The 19,764-nt window shown below is 46.6% G+C and overlaps 1 protein-coding gene across 1 annotated transcript in view; it reads right to left on the bottom strand.

Moving 5' to 3' along the window:
- Positions 1-316: 316 nt before the first annotated feature.
- Positions 317-19,764, bottom strand: part of elk4 (ETS transcription factor ELK4) — a 67,137-nt gene continuing 47,689 nt past the window's right edge. Inside the window, exon 5 of the mRNA XM_086011051.1 lies at positions 317-18,724. Within this exon, the coding sequence (XP_085867177.1) occupies positions 18,626-18,724 (99 nt within the window). The 3' untranslated portion in view covers positions 317-18,625. The remainder of the gene's footprint in view (positions 18,725-19,764) is intronic.

The following is a 19,764-nucleotide window of genomic DNA, read 5'->3' as shown; positions in this document are numbered from 1 at the left end:
CTGCTCTTCTTCAAAATAGTACCACGGGATCTTTTATTACGTCCACCTGAGTCTTGGTTTAACGTCTCATCCAAAAGACAGCACCTCAGACAGTGCAGCACTCCCTCAGCACTGCACTGGGAGTGTCAGCCCAGATTTTGGGCTCAAGTCTCTGGGGTGGGACTTGAACCCACAACCTTCTGACTCAGAGGCGAGTGTGCTACCCACTAAGGCACAGCTGACACTGGGGTTTGCTTCTACTCCGAGTCCAAAAAAAGGCAGAATTCATGTCTTAAATTTTGTATCTATATGAGAAAAAAAGGTTCTGAGCCGGAAGTTTACATATATATATATTTTAATTCAAATATACAACAAAAATAGCCACTCTCTTTGATTGTCTATACATATTTTGCCAAACCAAATAGTATCAATTTCCCTTTCGGTTGGGCTCAATTTTATTTCAGAAAATATATATATTGTTTTATATATATATTTATTTATTCAGTTGCACTTTTTTAAAATTTCTACAAATCCAACGCATTCACCATAAAGAATTGATTTGATCATTTCACGATTTTCAAAAGTACTTGCGTCAGAATGAGAAAGGGGGTAAAATAATCATTTCATATAAACAGAACAAGAGTGACGGTCAGCAATGAGACAGGAACTTCGAGCTAACACGGCTGGATCAGGTAGTTTGGCGACGAGCTACCTGGTCTGGCCTCATGAGTGGACATGCCCACCTTGATCAGGTTGTCCACAATGATGCCTCATGTTGAAAACATACTGTCGCGAAAATCCATTGATGTGGTGTCACAGCTGGGTTTACGAGTGTGGAAAGGGGCTTGCAGGGTGTCACAGCAGTCTAGCAATCTGTGCCCCAACAGGTGGCTAGGGATGCTGAGGCGCCACCCCGGGAGGAGTGGCAGTGGCTCCGTGGAGCAAGAGCCTGCTGTCCTCTCTCGGGATGACAGCATTCATGCTCCCACCCCACCAGTGCCCTTGCTGCTGCCCGTCATCCAGCCAGCCCAGTCTACAGCCGGGCCTTCTAGGCCCAGAGATGCTCGAGGTCGTCCTGCAAGGCCATCTGGAGTCTCCCCCACTGAAAGTCAGCAGCCTATCACCAGTGGTGGAGGCCTGCAAATTATCTCCGTGTTCCATCGATTCCACATCTGTCCATATACTGAGTACAGACAAGATATTGAATCTCGTTCAATGGAGAAAGGTTTATCCATAGATTGAGATTCTTCTAGAGACTCAAATGTCACTAATGGAGGTCGACACACAGATCGAAGGAGACTGCCAAATATATCCTCAGTTATAGTCAACATGCTAAGCAGGGTCGTACACGCAGGGTCAAACACACGTAGTGCCCCGACTATTCTTGAGCTGGGAACAGCTTACTCAGCGCGTACCAAGGATCGCGCATGGGATCTTCCTGCTCAGTCAGCCTTGAGCTAGGTAGTTACCTCTAAGCCATGGAAGGGAGCTGCAGTTTAAGCGGCAATAAGTTATATCAGTCACTGTATGAACTCAAACCCCGTCACCCACCTTCATTATAGCTGCTTTGGGGCGAGATTTTCTGAGGCCCGCACCCCCCCCACATCACCTGCAGGTTCTCACCTGCTCATCCGATGGCCGTGACTTCCCATCTATCCAATCAATGGGCTACCTATCCACGGTTTTCCAACAAGCCTCCACTGCAGGCCAGGCCCTGCCGAAGGCCTACGGTGGGAAGAGTTCCGCCCCAGTTTTGTCTTTTGGACTTTAGCTGAATTTAACTTTCACCTTTCTACCAGAAAGTACAAATATTCATTCTTACAACAACAATCAGTTGGCAGCTTCTTTTGATCCGCAAACAATTGATATTAAGAATAGAACCAAAAGATTTGAAAAAATAAATCTATTACAACATTCTCTTTTTTCCCAACGATCCTGCGGAATATTCCAGAATACCGTTGAAAATCACCGAACCGAAGCAACGCATCTTTATTCTTTTGATAATAAATTCTAAGACATAAAAAATATTTGAGGAGGTGTTTTTTTTAAAATTCTGGCCCGGGTATTCTGGCTGAGTTTCTGAGGTGTGAATGTGAACGGACTCAGTGAGCTTTAAGGGTCCTCCCCGGGGGCATTCACATTGCGCAGCCGAACAGCTCGTGACCTCCTGTCCACGCTGGTTACCCCACAGTGCCGTCAAGGACAGCACTGCAACACGGACCTGAGGGTGCACTTGCTTTGGGACAGGGTAGATGCCGAGAGATTGTTTCCCCTGGCTGGAGGGTCTAGAACCAGGGCTCACAGTCTCAGGATAAGGGGTCGGCCATTTAGGACTGAGACGAGGAGGATTTTCTTCACTCAGAGGGTGGTGAATCTTTGGAATTCTCTACCCCAGAGCGCTGCGGATGCTCAGTCGTTGAGTATATTCAAGACTGAGATCGATAGATTTTTGGACTCTAGGGGAATCAAGGGATATGGGGATCGGGCGGGAAAGTGGAGTTGAGGTCGAAGATTAGCCATGATCTTGTTGAATGGTGGAGCAAGTTCGAGGGGCCGTATGGCCGACTCCTGCTCCTAATTCTTATGGGACAGCTATGAGATGGTTCCATTCCCTGCCTCTGTGGTGGGGCGGGGGGCCGGGGGGGGTCAAAGTTAGCCGTTGGTTAAAGTAAATGGTTGATGCCAAGGATAGGAAGGGCTACCATTTTACTCTCAGGTCTCAGCCCTGCCCATTACAGCCCAGCTGTGCCATTGCTGCCCTAAAGCCTGGGAAATTCTGAAGCCGGAATTCAAAAGTTGCAACCGCGACCTTTCAACAATCGTGCTAGTTGTCCCAACTTTGCTCCAAGTTCACCATGCAGGGTAAACGGGGCAAGTGTGGAGCGCCAACAGTCCTGCCATATCACCCTTACTGAACACAGCTTTGTAATACAGATGAGGCAGGGGGCGTGAGCAGGAATCTACAAGTGTTCTCTCCCTTCAGGAACATCATAACCCCGAGGACATTGGGTGCCTTTCCCCATCCTGTCTCTAGATTTTCCAATTGAACCTGATTTTAAACATGCTAACTGGCTCATATTTATGTTAACACACGACACAGAATTATGAGTGGTTAACAGCCCCTTGGCTGTAGACTGTCACAGGGGTCCTGAACTTGGGCAGGCTCTCGAGTACCGTGTCAGCCGTGGCTCAGTGGGTGGCACTCTTGCTTCTGAGTCAGACGGTCGCGGGTTCATGTCCTGCTCCAGAGAATTGAGCACATAATCCAGGCTACCACTCAGCAGTACTGAGGGTGACGCTGCGCTGTCAGGATCTTTCGGATGAGACGTCAAACCGAGACCTCGTCCGCCCTCTCAGGCGGGCATAAAAGATCCCATGGCATTATTTCGAAGAAGAGCAGCGGAGTTCTCCCTAGAGTTTTGGCCAATATTGATCCCTCAAACAAAATCACCTAAAACAAATGATCTGGTCATTATCAGATTGCTGTTTGTGGGAGCTTGCTGTGCGCAAATTGGCTGCTGCGTTTCCTACATTACAACAGCGACGACACTTCAAAAGTACTTGATTGGCTGTGAAACGCTTTGGGACGTCCTGAACTTGTGAAAAGGTGTGATATAAATGCACGTTGTTTCTTTTACAGTTGCGAAAGTTTGCTGGTTACAGGTTGCCATGTTGGGCTGGAGACACACAAACCTCAAAAGACGACTCTGGTGAGTGTCACTGGCTGGGGGCTGATAGATTTGCCTGGAGATGTAACTGGAGAAATGTTACTCTTACTACTGTTGGTTATGGGCCACCTCCCTCACGTGCACCAGCCTAGTCTCTCTTATTAAAAGTGAGATAGAAGATGCAGTTGCCACATAGCTTGAATGATTGGGGGAGTTTAGGACAAGGGGACAGAACCCTAAAAATCAGGGCCAGTCCATTCAGGAGAGAAGTTAGGAAATAGGTCTTCATGCAGAGGCTGGTAAAAGTGTGGAAATCGCTCCCACAAAAAGCAATACGTAGATGCTAGGCCAATTACTAATTTTGAATTTGGGAGCGATAGGTTTTCGCTAGACAAGGTTATTAAGGGATATGGAGCCATGGCGGGAAAATGGAGTATTGCTGCAGATCAGCCATGATCTCATTGAATGACGGAACAGGGCCGGGGGGCTGAATGGCCTCCTCCTGTTCCTAGGTTCACTCAGGCCAATTCCTCTTCAAGGTGAGTTAGCACCGCGTCTGCTCCATTTGGGTTAACGGTCGTGACAGCAGCACGGAGTCTGGTACAAGTGCGATAAGCGTTTGCACAAGAACAGCACCGATCACAACTTCTACCCAAACGTGGTAGTGGCTATTTCATCATTTGGGCGGACAGCCAGCTGACCGAGCGAGTGATGCAGCGTGAGACCCGAACCATTTCAACAGCGACAACAACAACTTGCATTTATACGGCGTCTTTACCTAGTAAAACATCCCGAGGCGATTCGCAGGAGTGTCAGCAGGAAAAAATAGACACCGAGCCACATGAGGAGATATTAGGGCAGGAGACCAAAAGCTTGGTCAAAGAGGTAGGTTTTAAGGAGCGTCTTAAAGGAGGAGAGAGAGGCGGAGAGGTTTGCGGGGGGGGGGGCGGGGGGTGGAATTGCAAGGGTCTCTTTCCGCACCAATGATTGGAGATGGGAGGGGGGGGGGGGGGAGCCTCCCAGAGTCAGTGTGAAAACGTTCACAAAGCTGTAAGCCTGAAAATGAAAAGAAGTAACTTGGAAAAAATAACCGAGCAAGGAGAGAGCGCGAGAGAAGAGAATAAATAAATGCACAAGATAACACTCCGTGCCCTTCAGACATTCTACAACTCTGACTAATCATCCTGCAGGATTTGACCTCATTTAACACAAGTGGGGTTAAGAGACGGCAAGGATTCACATTCCTCCCACACTGACACTGTTTTCATTTGAGAGAGTGATTCAGCCATGGCATTTCCACCAGACTCCAACTCAATGCCCCCAGAATAGCAACAGCGCCGACAGTAACGCCTCCCTCCGCTGACAGTTTTGAATATTCGTTCTCGGGATGTGGGCCTTGTTGTCAAGGCCTGCATTTATTGCCCACCCCTGATACAACAGAGTGGCTTGTTCGGCCACTTCACAGGGCCACTTAAGAGTCAACCATGTTGGCTTGGGACTGGAGTCATATCTAGGCCCAGACCGGGTGAGGACAGCAGGTTTCCTTCTCAAAAAGGACATTAGGGAATCTGTTAGGATTTTAAAGACAATCCGACAGTTCAAGTTTACTGATACCTGGTCTTTCAATTCCACCTTATTAAATTGGATTTACATTCTCAAACCCATGGTAGGATCAGAACTCATGTTTTGCCGGTCTTATTAGCCCAGGCCTCATCTTCCGATTAGGCACTTTACAGCCTTCCGGACTCAATATCGAGTTCAACAATTTCAGATCATAACCTCGGCCCCTATTACATTTTTACATATATTTTTTATCCACACCTTTGTTTTGGCCCTTCCCCCTTTTTTTCTCTCCCAAATGGCAGCTGTCTCCCGTTCTGCCAGCGCATTTCACACCTAATCTAGAGCCGTCTTTTGTCTCCACTAGTCCTATCACCATCTCGTCTGGTTTTGAATACCTCTTAATGTCTCTTCACTTCTCTTTAGTTCTCTCCCAGTCCCCAAACTGGCCTTTTAATCTGTTTCATTTCCTGTGCTTTTTCAGTCTTGACAAAGGGTTTTGACCTGAAACGTTGACTCTATTTCTCTCTCCACGGATGTTTCCTGGCCTGCTGAGTTTTTCTAGCATTTTCTGTTGTTATTACCTCTGGATTATTAGTCCGTGAACTCAGTCGGGTCAGAACAGGGGAGAGAGGTGGTCAGGGGGTGGAACTTTCTGGGGAATCAGCTCAAAATCCGCATCCTCAGTTTCCTGAGGTCCACACAAGGCAGGAGATCCATCGAGGTATAACAGAGTGGGAGCAAAAGACCAGGTTAACCTAGCAGTAGTGGCTAGGCAATACCAAGCTTGGGCTTTCAACACTTGCTGGATTACAGGAGGGAGCGGAAGCAATAGAAGCAAAGGAGCTCCACAGTCTGGGAGCGAATCAATTAAGAATGGATAGAGAGATGAGCCTTCATTTTAATGAGGAATAATCAAATACAAGTTTAGTTGAATCCATCCCCGCCTCAGCTCATCCGCTGCTGAACCCTCATCCATGCCCTTAGTGTTAGGGGGGATTAAATATGTGGGGTTACAGGGTTACGGGGATAGGGCTTGGGTGGGATGGCTGTCGGTGTAGGGACCGGGTGCTAGGGTTTGGATGATCAGCCATGATCTCGTTGAATGGCGGAGCAGGCTCGAAGGGCCGAATGGCCTACTCCTGCTCCTAGTTTCTATGTTACCTCTAGACTTGACTATTCCAACGCACTCCTGGCCGGCCTCCCATCTTCCACTCTACATAAACTTGAGCTCATCCAAAACTCCTCTTAACTCTTCCTTCTAACTCGCACCAAGTCCCGTTCACCAATCGCCCCTGTGCTCACTGACCTACATTGGCTCCCAGTCCAGCAACATCACAATTTTAAAATTCTCATCCTTGTTTTCAAATCCCTCCATGGCCTCACCCCTCCCTATCTCTGTAACCTCCTCCAGCCCTACAACCCTCCGAGATCTCTGCGCTCCTCTAATTCTGGCCTCTTGCGCACCCCCGATTTCCATCGCTCCACCATTGGTGGCCGTGCCTTCAGCTGCCTGGGCCCTAAGTTCTGGAATTCCCTCCCTAAACCACTCCACCTCTTTACCTCTCCTTCCTCCTTTAAGGCGTCCCTTAAAATCTACCTCTTTGACCAAGCTTTTGGTCACCAGTCCTAATATCTCCTTCTGTGGCTCGGTGTCAAATTTTGATAACGCTCCTGTGAAGCACCTTGGGAGGTTTTACTACTTAATAGGTGCTATATAAATGCATGTTTTAGTCGAATCAATTTAGTTCCCCCAAAATTTGCTCAGTTTAGATCAAAAATCATCTTTGTATTTACAGAATAAAATTTCAAATCTGAAGCCGAGGTCTGGAGTTCTCAGCCATGCCTATGGATTAAGAAAGAAAGAACTTGCATTTATATAGCACCTTTCACATCCCAAAGTGTTTCACTGCCAATTCATTACTTTTTGAAGCGTAGTCACTGTCGTCACGGAGGCAAACGCGGCTGCGAATTAGCAGAGAGCAAGATCCCGCAAACGGCAAGGAGATAATTGGCCAGTTAATCTGCTTTTTTTTTGCTGGTGTTGGTTGAGGGATGAACGTTGGCCAGGACTCCAGCAGCTCGTCGTCGAATAGCGACATGGGGCCAATTATGTCCACCTGACCAGGCAGACGGGGCCTCGGTTTAACGTCTCACCCGAAAGACAAAGGTTGGCAACGCCACACCCGGTGATTCTCAGCCCAGAATACTCAGACCACTATAGGAGATCACTTGAGGCCAACGGTAAAAATAGCCCTCGCTGTGCTTACTCTCTAGGCTGCAAAGTTTACCTGCCTAGTTCTTTAAGTGACCTTGGAAGTAATTCTGTGTGTACATAACACCCGTAGCAGGGTGGTGCTGTTTGCTCTGCTTCACCTTAACCATGTTCTTCAGATCTAGTTTTGGATAGTGGGCTGGCATCTTGCAACTGGTTCCCGCGCCTCTGATGGCGATTGGAATACATCAACACCTCCCACACTCGCAACAGAGGATTTGGAACAACCATCACCTCCAAGTTCCCCTCCAAGTCACACACACCATCCTGACTTGGACATATATCGACCGTTCCTTCATCGTCGCTAGGTTAAAATCCTGGAACTCCCTCCCTAACAGCACTGTGGGAGCCACCTTCACTGCACGGACTGCAGCGGTTCAAGAAGGCAGCTCACCAGCACCTTCTTGAGGGCGACTAGGGATGGGCAATAAATGCTGACCTTGCCAGCGACGCCCACATGATTTTTTTTAAAAACATGTGTCATCCACCAATTATTTTTTGAGGGTGATGAGCCAGGTAAGTCAACGCGCCTAAACACAGGAAGGACATTAATGTCTCGGGGAGGTCACAGAGTAACAAAGACTATGACACCTATCAGGAATATAAATGATGAGGATGTCAAGTCTGTTTCTTTGGAATAGGGCAGTGCCCAGGGGCAATCTCAGTGAGAATTCCCAGAATATGAAGGGAAACCAGCAATGCATGTCTCGGCAAATTGTTCGTGAGGGTGAAAGGTTTTTAATTGCCGGGAAAATTTAGGAAGTTACGTCTCAGAAGACATTCATCAAGTGGATCATTTTCACCCAGGGCAGTGGACTTGTTGAAATAGCTGCCAGAGAGGGCCATCGAAGTGGGGAATATAAGTGAGCTCAAGAGCCAATTAAATGGAGAGAATAGGGTTGCCAACTCTGATTGGACAGATTCCTGAAGGTTTCATCACATGACCGTACACCTTCAACCACCCCGTCCCGCCATTGGTTGAGTGACACGTCAATCCTCATTGCGCCCCGCCTTCCCACGCCCATTGGTAAGCGAACAAACTCTTGTTATCTGATTGGACGATTATTGGATACCAGTCAAACAGCCTTTTTCCCCCCCCACCTCCGATTTTGTGATGCCCCTATGATTTTTCTCCCAGGTTTTCTCACAGCGGAGATTAATCTTCAACTCCTGGACAATCCAGGAGGGTTGGCAATACTACGAGGGAAAGGCCTTAGGGGAAATGGTGTGTGATTGGAGCTCAAATTTATCAAAAAGGCTTGTTTGAGCCTATTGGACGTCTCTTGTTCCTAAAAATGTTTTTTTTATTTCCTAGCAAACAGCTGTACCCGCTACAAATGTAAAGAAAGATTCGCATTTCTCCAGTGCCGGTCACTACCTCAGGACATCCTAAAGCACTTTACAGCCAATGAACTACTTTTGAAGTGTAGTCACCTTGTAATGTAGGCAAACAAGGCAGCCAATTGCGCACAGCAAGCTCCCACAAACAGTAACTGACCAGATGTTGGTTGAAGGATAAATATTGGCCAGGACACCGGGGAGAACTCCCACTCTGATCTCTCTGCCCTCGGCCTCTTGCATTGTTCCAATGAAGCTCAACGTAAGCTCGAGGAACAGCACCTCATCTTTCGATTCGGCACTTTACAGCCTTCCGGACTCAACATTGAGTTCAACAATTTCAGACAATAATCCCTGCCCCCATTTTTCATGCTGTATGATTTTGCCATTCCCATTTGCAACATTTTATCTTTCCTGCCTCTTAGATAAGCACAGTATGTTCTTTCAATTCCTTCCTCCCCTCCTAAACCACCTCCCTCCCCGCCGGTCTCTGCACCTGCTTAATATCTGTTACATCTCCAGCTTTTTCCAGTTCTGATGAAGGGTCCCAGACCTGAAATGTTAACTCTTGTTTCTCTCTCCACGGATGCTGCCTGGCCTGCTGAGTGTTTCCAGCGTTTTCTGTTGTTATTTCAGATTTCCAGCATCCGCAGTATTTTGCTACTGTACTGGGGAGAACTCCTCCTGCTCCCCTTCGAAATAGAGGCCGTGGGATCTTTTACACCCACCTGAGAGGGCAGGCAGACCCCTTCGCTTAACGTCTCATTCGAAAAGACGGCACCTCCGACGGTGCGGCACTCCCTCAGCACTGCACTGGGAGTGTCGGCCTGGATTATGTGGCTGAAGTCTCCGGAGTGGGACTTGAACCAATGACCTACTCTCGGAGGCAGGAGTGCTCCCCATTGAGCCACGGCCGACACCGATGTGAAAAGATGTAAAATAATGAAACACAGAGTGAAGTATAAGGGGGAATGAACAGGGCTGTGCGGCTCCCTCAGCATTACTGGTAACGCTTAAATGACAGTCGAAATGGGCTGTCTGAAACAATTCTTCAAAAGGCCCGTGGATAATGTCTGGGTCATCCTGACTTCCAGGGGAACTGGGAGGCAGAATCCACTGATAATTGCATCGCTAAAGCTCACTGGTCCCACCTTTCATGATCCTGAGTACAATCAGGTGAGAACACACCAGGCTTCTAGAAATCCGGCACCAACCAGAAATCTCAAAACCACCACAACCACAGGGTGTAGCAATCCGAAGGGAATTTGAAGACAATCCACTGAACTTTTTTTTAACCTCCTTTTCTGTGAACGATTTTTTTTTTTTTTTTTTTAAACAAGCATTTTGCATTACTCTGTGCACAATTTGCATTAACATATTATTGTCAGTTCTCTCAGGTAAGTAAGGACATATCATTTCAACAGCCATCAAAAAACCCACTTACATTATCGGGATATGCAAAAAATAATATAAACACAGCTTCAAATACCTTACACAACTCAACTGGGGAGCATCAATGCAAGAGGGGGAGTCGAGACCTAACCCAAGGTGAACAGTGAACAAGCGATCACTTTTACCTGTTTTAACCGTTTTGTTATCTTGCGAGGGGTGTGGAAGAGGAGGAGTAGAGAGTAGTTAGTTCTAGAAATTGAATATTTTCCTATTTATAGCCCACTCCCAGTTTCGGCCCAGCACAGTCAGAGAGAGAAGCTCCCTCCATTCCATCCCAACTTCACAACAGTGCCCTCTATTGCACCACTGTGGCATTTTTACTACTTGGAAGAAGCAATTGCATTTCTACGGTGCTTTTCACGACCTCAGGACGTCCCAAAGTGCTTCACAGCCAGCGAAGTGTAGCCACTGTTGTAATGTAGCGAAATGTTACATTACAACAGGTCCCAAAAAAACAATGAGATAATGACCAGAACATCTGGGGGCTTCTTTTATTTTAGGTGATGGTGGTGGAGGGATAAATATTGGCCGCGACACCGGGGATAACTCCCCTGCTCTTCTTTGAAATAGTGCCGTGGGATCTTTTACATCCACCTGAGAGGGCAGACGGGGCCTTGCATCCTTGACTTCTGGATCAGATAACCAATTTAGTGATACAGGAAACTCTTTGATATCAGGCACCGACGGGACCAGCGTGTTGCCGGTTGATTAAAAATTCCGGATGACGGAGAGGGTTATCTACCGAGGCTATTTTTAACAAACAAAAATTTAAAAAATCAAGAAATGTGCAGTATACAGTAATTGGCAGATGGGAAGAGACTACTGGCAGCGCGGGAGAGTCAGACTCCTGTTATTGAGGTGTTCGGACTTCCGACAGCGCCAAGAAGCCGAGTAGTGGCAGTTTGGAGAACTACCCCCACTGACTAACTCGGCCACCGCGGGAGACTCGGACTCGGCAACATTTCCGGTTATTGAGGTGTTGTTTTCGGAGTATGAATTTTGCCGGTTAATAGATAATTCCGGATAGTTAGGTGCCGTTTAAACGAGAGTTTCCTGTACTTGGTTCCATTTTATGTCGTGCCATATGGACTGGGACTTGTTAGAAACTAGAGTTTCTTTAAAGTCAATTCATTGCAGTCAATGCATGGTCAATGTTAAGCTGGGACAGGGCATTTATACGTTATCATATTCATATTTTTGATGTCTTACGGAAAAATAAGAGGACACAGATTTTCTTGGAACAAAAACCTTCAACATTTTGGAGTGTATATCAGTGTGAAGGTCAACATTGGGGCTTTAACATTTTGTTTCTTTCTAATCTGTCGCATGACCAGACATGCTTTCTTGGCTAAATACACCAAGTTACACTGCACACAACCAACCTTTGGTTGCTGTTGTTAAAGTGTTCTCTAACAATGCGATACATCAAGGCAAGGGTACGGAGAGTTTTCCCTTTCAAACTTGTGTCAGCATCAATCATTCCCAGGTCAGGTATAAAGCAGGTTAGATGCAGAGTAAAGCTCTACCCTAACAATGTGACATAACCCCCCAGAGCACCCTTACCAAATCAGCATGGCACTTCTTTTCCCCCACACCAGAAGTCCTTGAGATTACTATGTATGTGATTGCCCATTTGTGCGCTGTAGGCAGTCACCTAATAGAAAATGGGTTTCTACTGTCCCAAATCCATTTTAGTTAGGGTAGACATCAGGGAGGATTGACTATCATTGCATCAGTCGAGGTTGGATTCCAACCTTGAAAAGACTTGTATTTCTATAGCGCCTTTCACAACCACCGGATCCCAAAGTGCTTTACAGCCAATGAAGTATTTTTTGAAGTGTAGTCACTGTTGTAATGTGGGAAATACAGCAGCCAATTTGCGAACAGCAAGCTCCCACAAACAGCAATGCGATACTGACCAGATCATCTGGATTTTTTTTTAGCGATATTGATTGAGGAATAAATATTGGCCCCAGGACACCGGGGATAACTCCCCTGCTCATCTTCGAAATAGTGCCACAGGATCTTTTACGGCCACCTGATAGAGCAGACGGGGACTGTGTTTAACGTCTCATCCAAAAGACGGCACCTCCGACAGTGCAGCACTCCCTCAGCACTGCCCTGGAGCATCAGCCTAGATTTTTGTGCTCAAGTCTCTGGAGTGGAACTTGAACCAACAACCATCTGCCTCAGAGGTGAGAGCAATACCCACTGAGCCCCAGCTGACGCCTTGGGCCCAAAGGTGAAAGGATAGTGTTCTAACTAACCACACAACCCAGATCTCTGTTAAGTGTAGTTCCATTGATTCTGTCGCACTGAAATTTCTCCCTGCCTCAAACATCGACCAGAAAAATTAGCCCAGAAACAATGAAACCAAAGGGGTTGAAATCTGTGTGACATTAATAACAAACAAAAACACAGGGACTTCAATTATGTGGAGAGACTAGAGAGGCTGGGATTGTTCTCCTTAGAGCAGAGAAGGTTAAGGTGAGATTTAGTAGAGGTGTTCAAAATTATGATGGGTTCTGATTGAGTAGATAGGGAGAAACTGTTTCCACTGGCAGGAGGGTCAGTAACCAGAGGACACAGATTTAAGCTAATTGGAAAAAGAAATCAGGGGGAAGATGAGGAGAATTTTTTTTTTAAAGCAGCGAGTTGTTATGGTCTGGAATGCGCTGCCTGAAAGGGTGTTGGAAGCAGATTCAATGTTAGCTTTCAAAAGGGAATTGGATATAAACGTGAAAAGGAGAAAATTGCAGGGCTGTGGGGAAAGAGCAGGGGGGGGGGGGGGGGAGACTAATTGGAGAGCTCTTTTCAAAAGGGCCGGCACAGAAACAATGGGCCGAATGGCCTCCTTCTGTGATGTATGAGCCTGTGATTCTAACAAATTAATGTGCTAAAATAGGCTAATGCCTTTCAAAAGCACAAAGGAGTTTCATGTAAATGAATTAAGTATAAATACTAGTATCACACAGTATAATTTCAACCCATATGCTCTCTGTCTGGCGGAGATGTGAATGTAATTTAAGATCAAACGCGTTACACCTTTACATTGACTATGTAGTTAAACAGCACCTATATACACAATTCCACATTTCACCAGTCAATCCGAAGGTATAAAGTATCAATAACCGTAGTGCCAACATGATCTGATCACTTAAAACCCCCACAGATAGGTTCTCGGTAAATGGAGGTTAATCCATAATGAGTAAGCCCTGTTTTGTCAATTAACTGTTCAGTAACATAGACATAATAAAGCATGGCTCTTTACACTTTTCATATTAAAAAAATATCGATAAACGTGAACTTTTTAAGACTTTTCCCTTTTGAAACCCAAGTGCCATAGATGCACTAAAACAAGGTGGTCACTGTAGACACCCCAGTGTCCCACAGCTGATTTTCAGTTCTCTCAATTACGTCCAAAGATTTTTTTAAAAATCCAAAGTACTTTCTTTAAGGCTATTGGAGTTCACCCACCTTTGGCCGAGAAGATGGGAGATACCTGATGCCCGGTCTTGCCAATGGCACAGGCTTACTGGCTGTTCGGAGGGATGGCGCCAGTGCTTGCAGCGGATTGGTCCTTTGTTGTTTTGAGAGCCCATTCCCAGATGTAGGGTTACCAACTCTGATTGGACAGATTCCTGGAGGATTCAGCCCCGCCTCCGATCGCCCCGCCCAGTCAAACAGCCATTTTTTTTTTTAAAAACCACCTCCAATAGTTTTGTACCTCAAGTGTTCAAACACACCACTTTTTTGTTTAAACGCCCCCTACTTTTTGTTTTCCTCCTGGGCAGCTGACAGCGGGCGTCCGGGAGATTAATCATTCATAACAACAGAAAATGCTGGAAAAACTCAGCAGGCCAGGCAACATCCGTGGAGAGAGAAACAGAGTTAACGTTTCGGGTCAAACCCTTTGTCAAGACTAGCGGATTAATCATTCATTCCTGGCAACTCCAGCACGATCCTGAAGTGTTGGCAACCCGAGCAATGAGCAGGAACTCGGGACCTTCATGTCGGGGCTCCCTCTCGTAGGCGCCACGGTTAAAATAATCAGTTTCACGGTTGATTTCACGGCGCTATCCAACCCCCGCCCCTGCCCCGGCTTTACGTCCAAAAATTAACTTCGCAAAGCTCAGTAATAGACGGTGACCAATTTCACAACTCTCTCCATTACAGACAGCGACTTCACCAGCATCTTCTTTCTTTCCCCATTGGCCCAGTTTTTCATCTTGTTTGTGAGTGAGATTTTTCTTCTTTTAGAAATTTCTAAAAAAGAGTAAACCAGACACAAAAGAAGTCTGATTTTTTTTTTTTAAAGCTTTTTTTTCTTCCATTTACTTCTGAATCTTCTGCTGCGGAGGTGCTTGTTCTTAAGCAATCCGATGAAATTTCACTGTAAGTAACTGGGCCGTAATCATCCCGCTCACCACTGTTACACCCCTTTACAAATTTTGGAACTGCTACAGATGGCAACCCTAGTGGCCAATTTCACAGCTCTCTCTAATGTTCTCTCTGCTTCTGCTGTTTCGAGCATTAGGAAAGGCCTGAATCTCTCGTCTACAGGAGTGGGGAGTTTCTCGATCTACTGATTGTTGTACACTTCCATGAACCAAAAGATACATTCGCTGTGACGGGGAAACAGCGGCCCACAGCCAGCACCGGAGCCAGTTTAAAGCACTTTGCATCGTTCTTTTAAAAAAGGAGTGAATCGTGCCTGGCCAGCCCAATTTACAGGCATTCGTAGGAAGCGGAGCAAGAGTTTCAAGTTCCAGTAAGTTCGACTCCTGTGCATTCGTGCTCCACCAGCTTGATCTATTCTTGAATTCACTTGCCGTTGGTTTATGCTTGGCCGGCTCGGGAGCCCAGGTGGCCTCGCTCCCTGCAGCTTCACAGTCGACCAGCTCCCGTCCATTAGTGAGTGTTAAATAGATGCAAGGATACTTCAAATCAAAAGATCTGATCACACCTTTAGGACCTGCTTCATTACAGTCAGAAGGTGCTTCTCGTTCTTGAAACTTGTTCGGTTAGAAATTGTTACAAACTGCTGACACCATCAGGTCCCAACTGCATCTGGCCGATAGCAAAATACTGCAGATGCTGGAAATCCGAAATAACAACAGAAAATGCTGGAAAAACTCAGCAGGCCAGGCAACATCCATGGAGAGAAAATACAGTCTTGACAAAGGGTTTACCCGAAACGTTGACTCTATTTCTCTCTCCACGGATGTTGCCTGGCCTGCTGAGTTTTTCCAGCATTTTCTGTTATTTTGCATCTGTCCCGACCTTGATTTCAGAACCTTTTTGATTTGATTGAGAATTGGGACTTCAATATTGATGATCCTTGCTTTGATATAATGCTGAAACATCTCAAAAGTGCTTTTACACGATTAGTTCCTTTGTGAAGTCCAGCCACAATAGTTGTACAGGCAGATGGGACATCCATTCTGCACCAGTAACATCTCACAAAGTGCCGTGTGTCGAATGACCAGTTAATCTGTTTTTTTTTAGCTGCTGTTCCTTGTGGGAGGAACGTTGGCCAGAGACCGGGCCAACCCCCCTTGCTCTTCTTCACATCGTACCAACGGGATCCTGAATGTCCACTTGAACCCAAACAAGTGGACAGAACCTTGGTTTAGCGCCCCCTTCCAAAAGCATAGCGACACTATCCCTATAAACAAGAGTAAGCAACACCCTCCAAGGATTGTTCAATGATTTGGATTGATGGGAACAAGGTCTAGTCGGATGAGTTGAGCCACTTGAGGTGGAAGCCGGTGAGATGCTTGGATTTTTTTAATTCGTTCCTGGGATGTGGGCGTCGCTGGCAGGGCCAGCATTTATTGTCCATCCCTAATTGTCCTTGAGAAGGTGGTGGTGAGCCGCCTTCTTGAACCGCTGCAGTCCGTGTGGTGAAGGTGCTCCCACAGTGCTGTTAGTTAGGGAGGGAGCTCCAGGATTTTGACCCAGCAATTATGAAGGTGCGGCGATATATTTCCAAGTTGAATGTGGAAAGTATTTATTACTTCTGTCAGTATCCCTTGGATTGCAATGAGGCTAGGATTCAGAAAATCAACACAGTACCTAAATTGATAACGTACCATTAATAAATTTACAAAATAAAATAAACATTTCCCTCTTTTCTACCTTTTAAAGCACCAACCATGTATACAACATGCCGACATGACCCAATGAAGGTCCTCTCTCACTCTCTCTCTTAGGCAGTCCCTTGGAACTGAGGATGACTTGCTTCCACACTAAAGACGAGTTCTCAGGTGACTGATGAGTCCAATGCGGGACCTACAGTCTCTGTCACAGGTGGGGCAGACGGTGATTGAAGGGGCGGGTGCTTGGGTTGACGTGCGCTGTTTGCGCTTGGCTTCCGCTTGCTCCCGGCGAAGAGACTCGAGGTGTTCGGCGCCTTCCCGGATGCTTCTCCTCCACTTTGTGCGGTCTTGGGCCAGGGATTCCCAGGTGTCGGTGGGGATGTTGCACTTTTTCCAAGGAGGCTTTGAGGGTGTCCTTGAAGCGTTTCCTCTGCCCACCTGGGGCTCTCTTGCCGTGTGTAATGAAGGTCCACTCTAGTTGGAAGAGTGCTAACGTGACGTTACCATCACCTCAGCATCTACCTGGAAGGATTTGTACTGCGTGCACGAAACCCACACAAAATCAGTGTTCATGTCGGTTAATAAATCATCCCACTCCCTACTAGAAAAATACAAGAGGAGATTTCACCCACCTAGTGTCAAGTATAGCAATAGAAACTGAATTTCAAAGAGTGCTTGCTCATTCGCCAACCTTCTTGGTGCAAAAAATGACTTCAGACATTCTCACTGCTCACTTGCGCAAAATTAACATCTCTTGTCAAAACCCGCCGCTTGAACTCAGCGCATTTTAAATCCACCTCGTGGTCAGGTGAGGGGTCAGTGGAGAAGGAGAGATGGTGACAGGACATCATGGATATAAGCGGAGCAGGAAACTGGAGAAACAACGAAGGACGAGAGATAGAAGAATGGGCATATTTACCGATTAGAGGTGGAGGTTAAATACACAGACAGATCCCATTTGGGAGGGGAGTGCTCAATCAGAAATGGAAATAGAGACATGATAGGATTGGAACTGGAGGGAGGGACAGACATTATGAAGGGGAGGGGAGATTGAGGGACAGACATTATGAAGGGGAGGGGAGGGGAGATTGAGGGACAGACATTATGGAGGGGAGGGGAGATTGAGGGACAGACATTATGGAGGGGAGGGGAGATGGAGGGATAGACAGAATTGGAGATGAAGTTAATGGATGTTACTAGAAAGTTGAAGAGGGGTTTTGCTTTACAACAATATAACCTGCCATGGGTTTATTTGACAGATGGAATTCTCCAGCCCTGGCACAGCATCTTTGCCCATCCGTTCTGAAACGGCATTCATGAATTGCCACATAGGCACACTCGCAGTGTGCCCTTAGGCGATGAGCAGAAGGAGCTCGGAGTGTGGTCATAGAAGTCCATCACATGCACCATGCAGACACTGGACAGGCACTGCTTTGTCAAGTTATAACTCTTAAAGGCATGAGATCCAAATGATGGACAACAGACAGGTCTGTAGAGAGGAAGAGGAGGAGCAAGCTGTAGCAATGAGACGTATGGGTCCAGTCTCCTGTTATCTGAAGTCAGTGGTGTGCCTGAGACTGGTTTGAGCTGCAGTAATTGTCACTTAATGAGAAAATTGTTGTTCACATGCTACAGATGACGTACAATCTGTTAGGATCGATAGAGTAGGCTGTGGTGTGACATGAGCTGCTCTCGGTCTTCCAGTTATCCATAATTTTCATCCCTAAAACCCATTAATCAGCGAGTGCATGAAAGATAAAGGCAGCAACATAGATGTAAATAAAGGTCATCGGTGTCCCTGGAGATCACTTCTTTAAGCCTATACATAAAGGTCTGTACAGGTGAAAGGACTCCAAAACAAATGAAAGGAACCTGGTCTAGATAGTGTCATAGAAATCTCGAGATATGCAATAAGTTGTCCATCTCTTATCGCTTGCATTGGGTGCAGCATCACATCTTGTCACGGTTGCTCGATTAAGCGGTGTCAGTAAAAGAAGTGGATTCCAAATCCAAATAAAAAAAGCAATAAAATGGATCCCATCATTGCTACAGTTACATGTCAGCATGCCATGTTGTTCTGAGCAGGGAGCGCCGATCACTGCTGCCGGTGATGAGTGCTCAAGGAATTGGGACAACAAAGATTTCGAACGATACTGGTTGCCATCACCACTGGTCCTCTCTGTCTCTTGGACAGGGGCTCCCCTTGTAGCCTTGCCACACAGTCATGGCTTGTTGACTTGAGAGCTTCCTCGTTAGGCCTTCTGAAGGTCCGGTGACAAGGAGGCTGGAGTCGATAAGCCATCCACGCTCGACAATGGGATCTGCATGTGGCTGTTGACTATGTTAGGAAACTAAGAGAAAAGAAAACAATTTCTTTAAATGATACATATTTTGCTACTATGCTTTTTTTATAAACTTCCTGTCTTCAACAGCAACTTTCATTTATATAGCGCCTTTAACACAGTAAGACATCCCAGGGTGCTTCACCGGAGCAAAATTTGACACTGGGCCACAGAATGTGGAAACCATCTGTAAGCGGGCAGTTCTGTCAGTCAGTTACGCTGGCACGTGACTGAAAAATGGGGAGTGCTTCAGATCAGGAGTGCTAACCTTCACACCTGACCCTGTGCTCCAGGCAAGGGCAGATAGGGCCTCGGTTTAATGTCTCATCCGACAGTGCAGCACCCCCCTCAGTACCGCAGGACTTGAGTACATAATCCAGGCTGACACTTCAATGCAAAACTGAGGGATTACGTACTCAAATCTCAGGAGTGGGACTTGAACCCACAACCTTCTGACTGAGGGGCAAGAGTACTACCCAGTGAGCCACAGCTGAAACCTTAGTCCATTTATTTTTAATTTTAGTTGATGCTAGATTTATATAGCGCACCTAAAACCTTCCAAGGCGCGTCACAGGGGCATTATCAAATTACGTAGGATTACATAGAATTTACAACACAGAAATAGGCCATTCGGCCCCACAGGTCCGTGCCGGAGTTTATGCTCCACACGAGCCTCCCCCCACCCCTCTTCATCTCACCCCATCAACATATCCTTCTATTCCTTTCTCCCTCATGTGTTTATCTAGCTTCCCCTTAAGTGCATCTCTGCTATTCACCTCAACCACTCCCTGTGGTAGTGAGTTCCACATTCTAACCTATTCCAATTGAGAGGGTTGTCCCATGAGGAGAGGTTGAGTCGATTAGAAACATAGAAGTTAGGAGCAGGAGTAGGCCATTCGGCCCTTCGAGCCTGCTCCGCCATTCAACGAGATCATGGCTGATCATCCAAACCCTAGCACCCGGTCCCTACAACGACAACCATCCCACCCAAGCCCTATCCCCGTAACCCCATGTATTTAATCCCCCCTAACACTAAGGGCCAATCAACC

This window comes from Somniosus microcephalus, chromosome 18 (assembly GCF_052327205.1).
Source record: "Somniosus microcephalus isolate GS21.2 chromosome 18, FLI_Smic_1.0, whole genome shotgun sequence".
Taxonomy (NCBI): Eukaryota; Metazoa; Chordata; class Chondrichthyes; order Squaliformes; family Somniosidae; genus Somniosus; species Somniosus microcephalus.
This window is presented reverse-complemented; position numbering and strand designations above follow the sequence as displayed.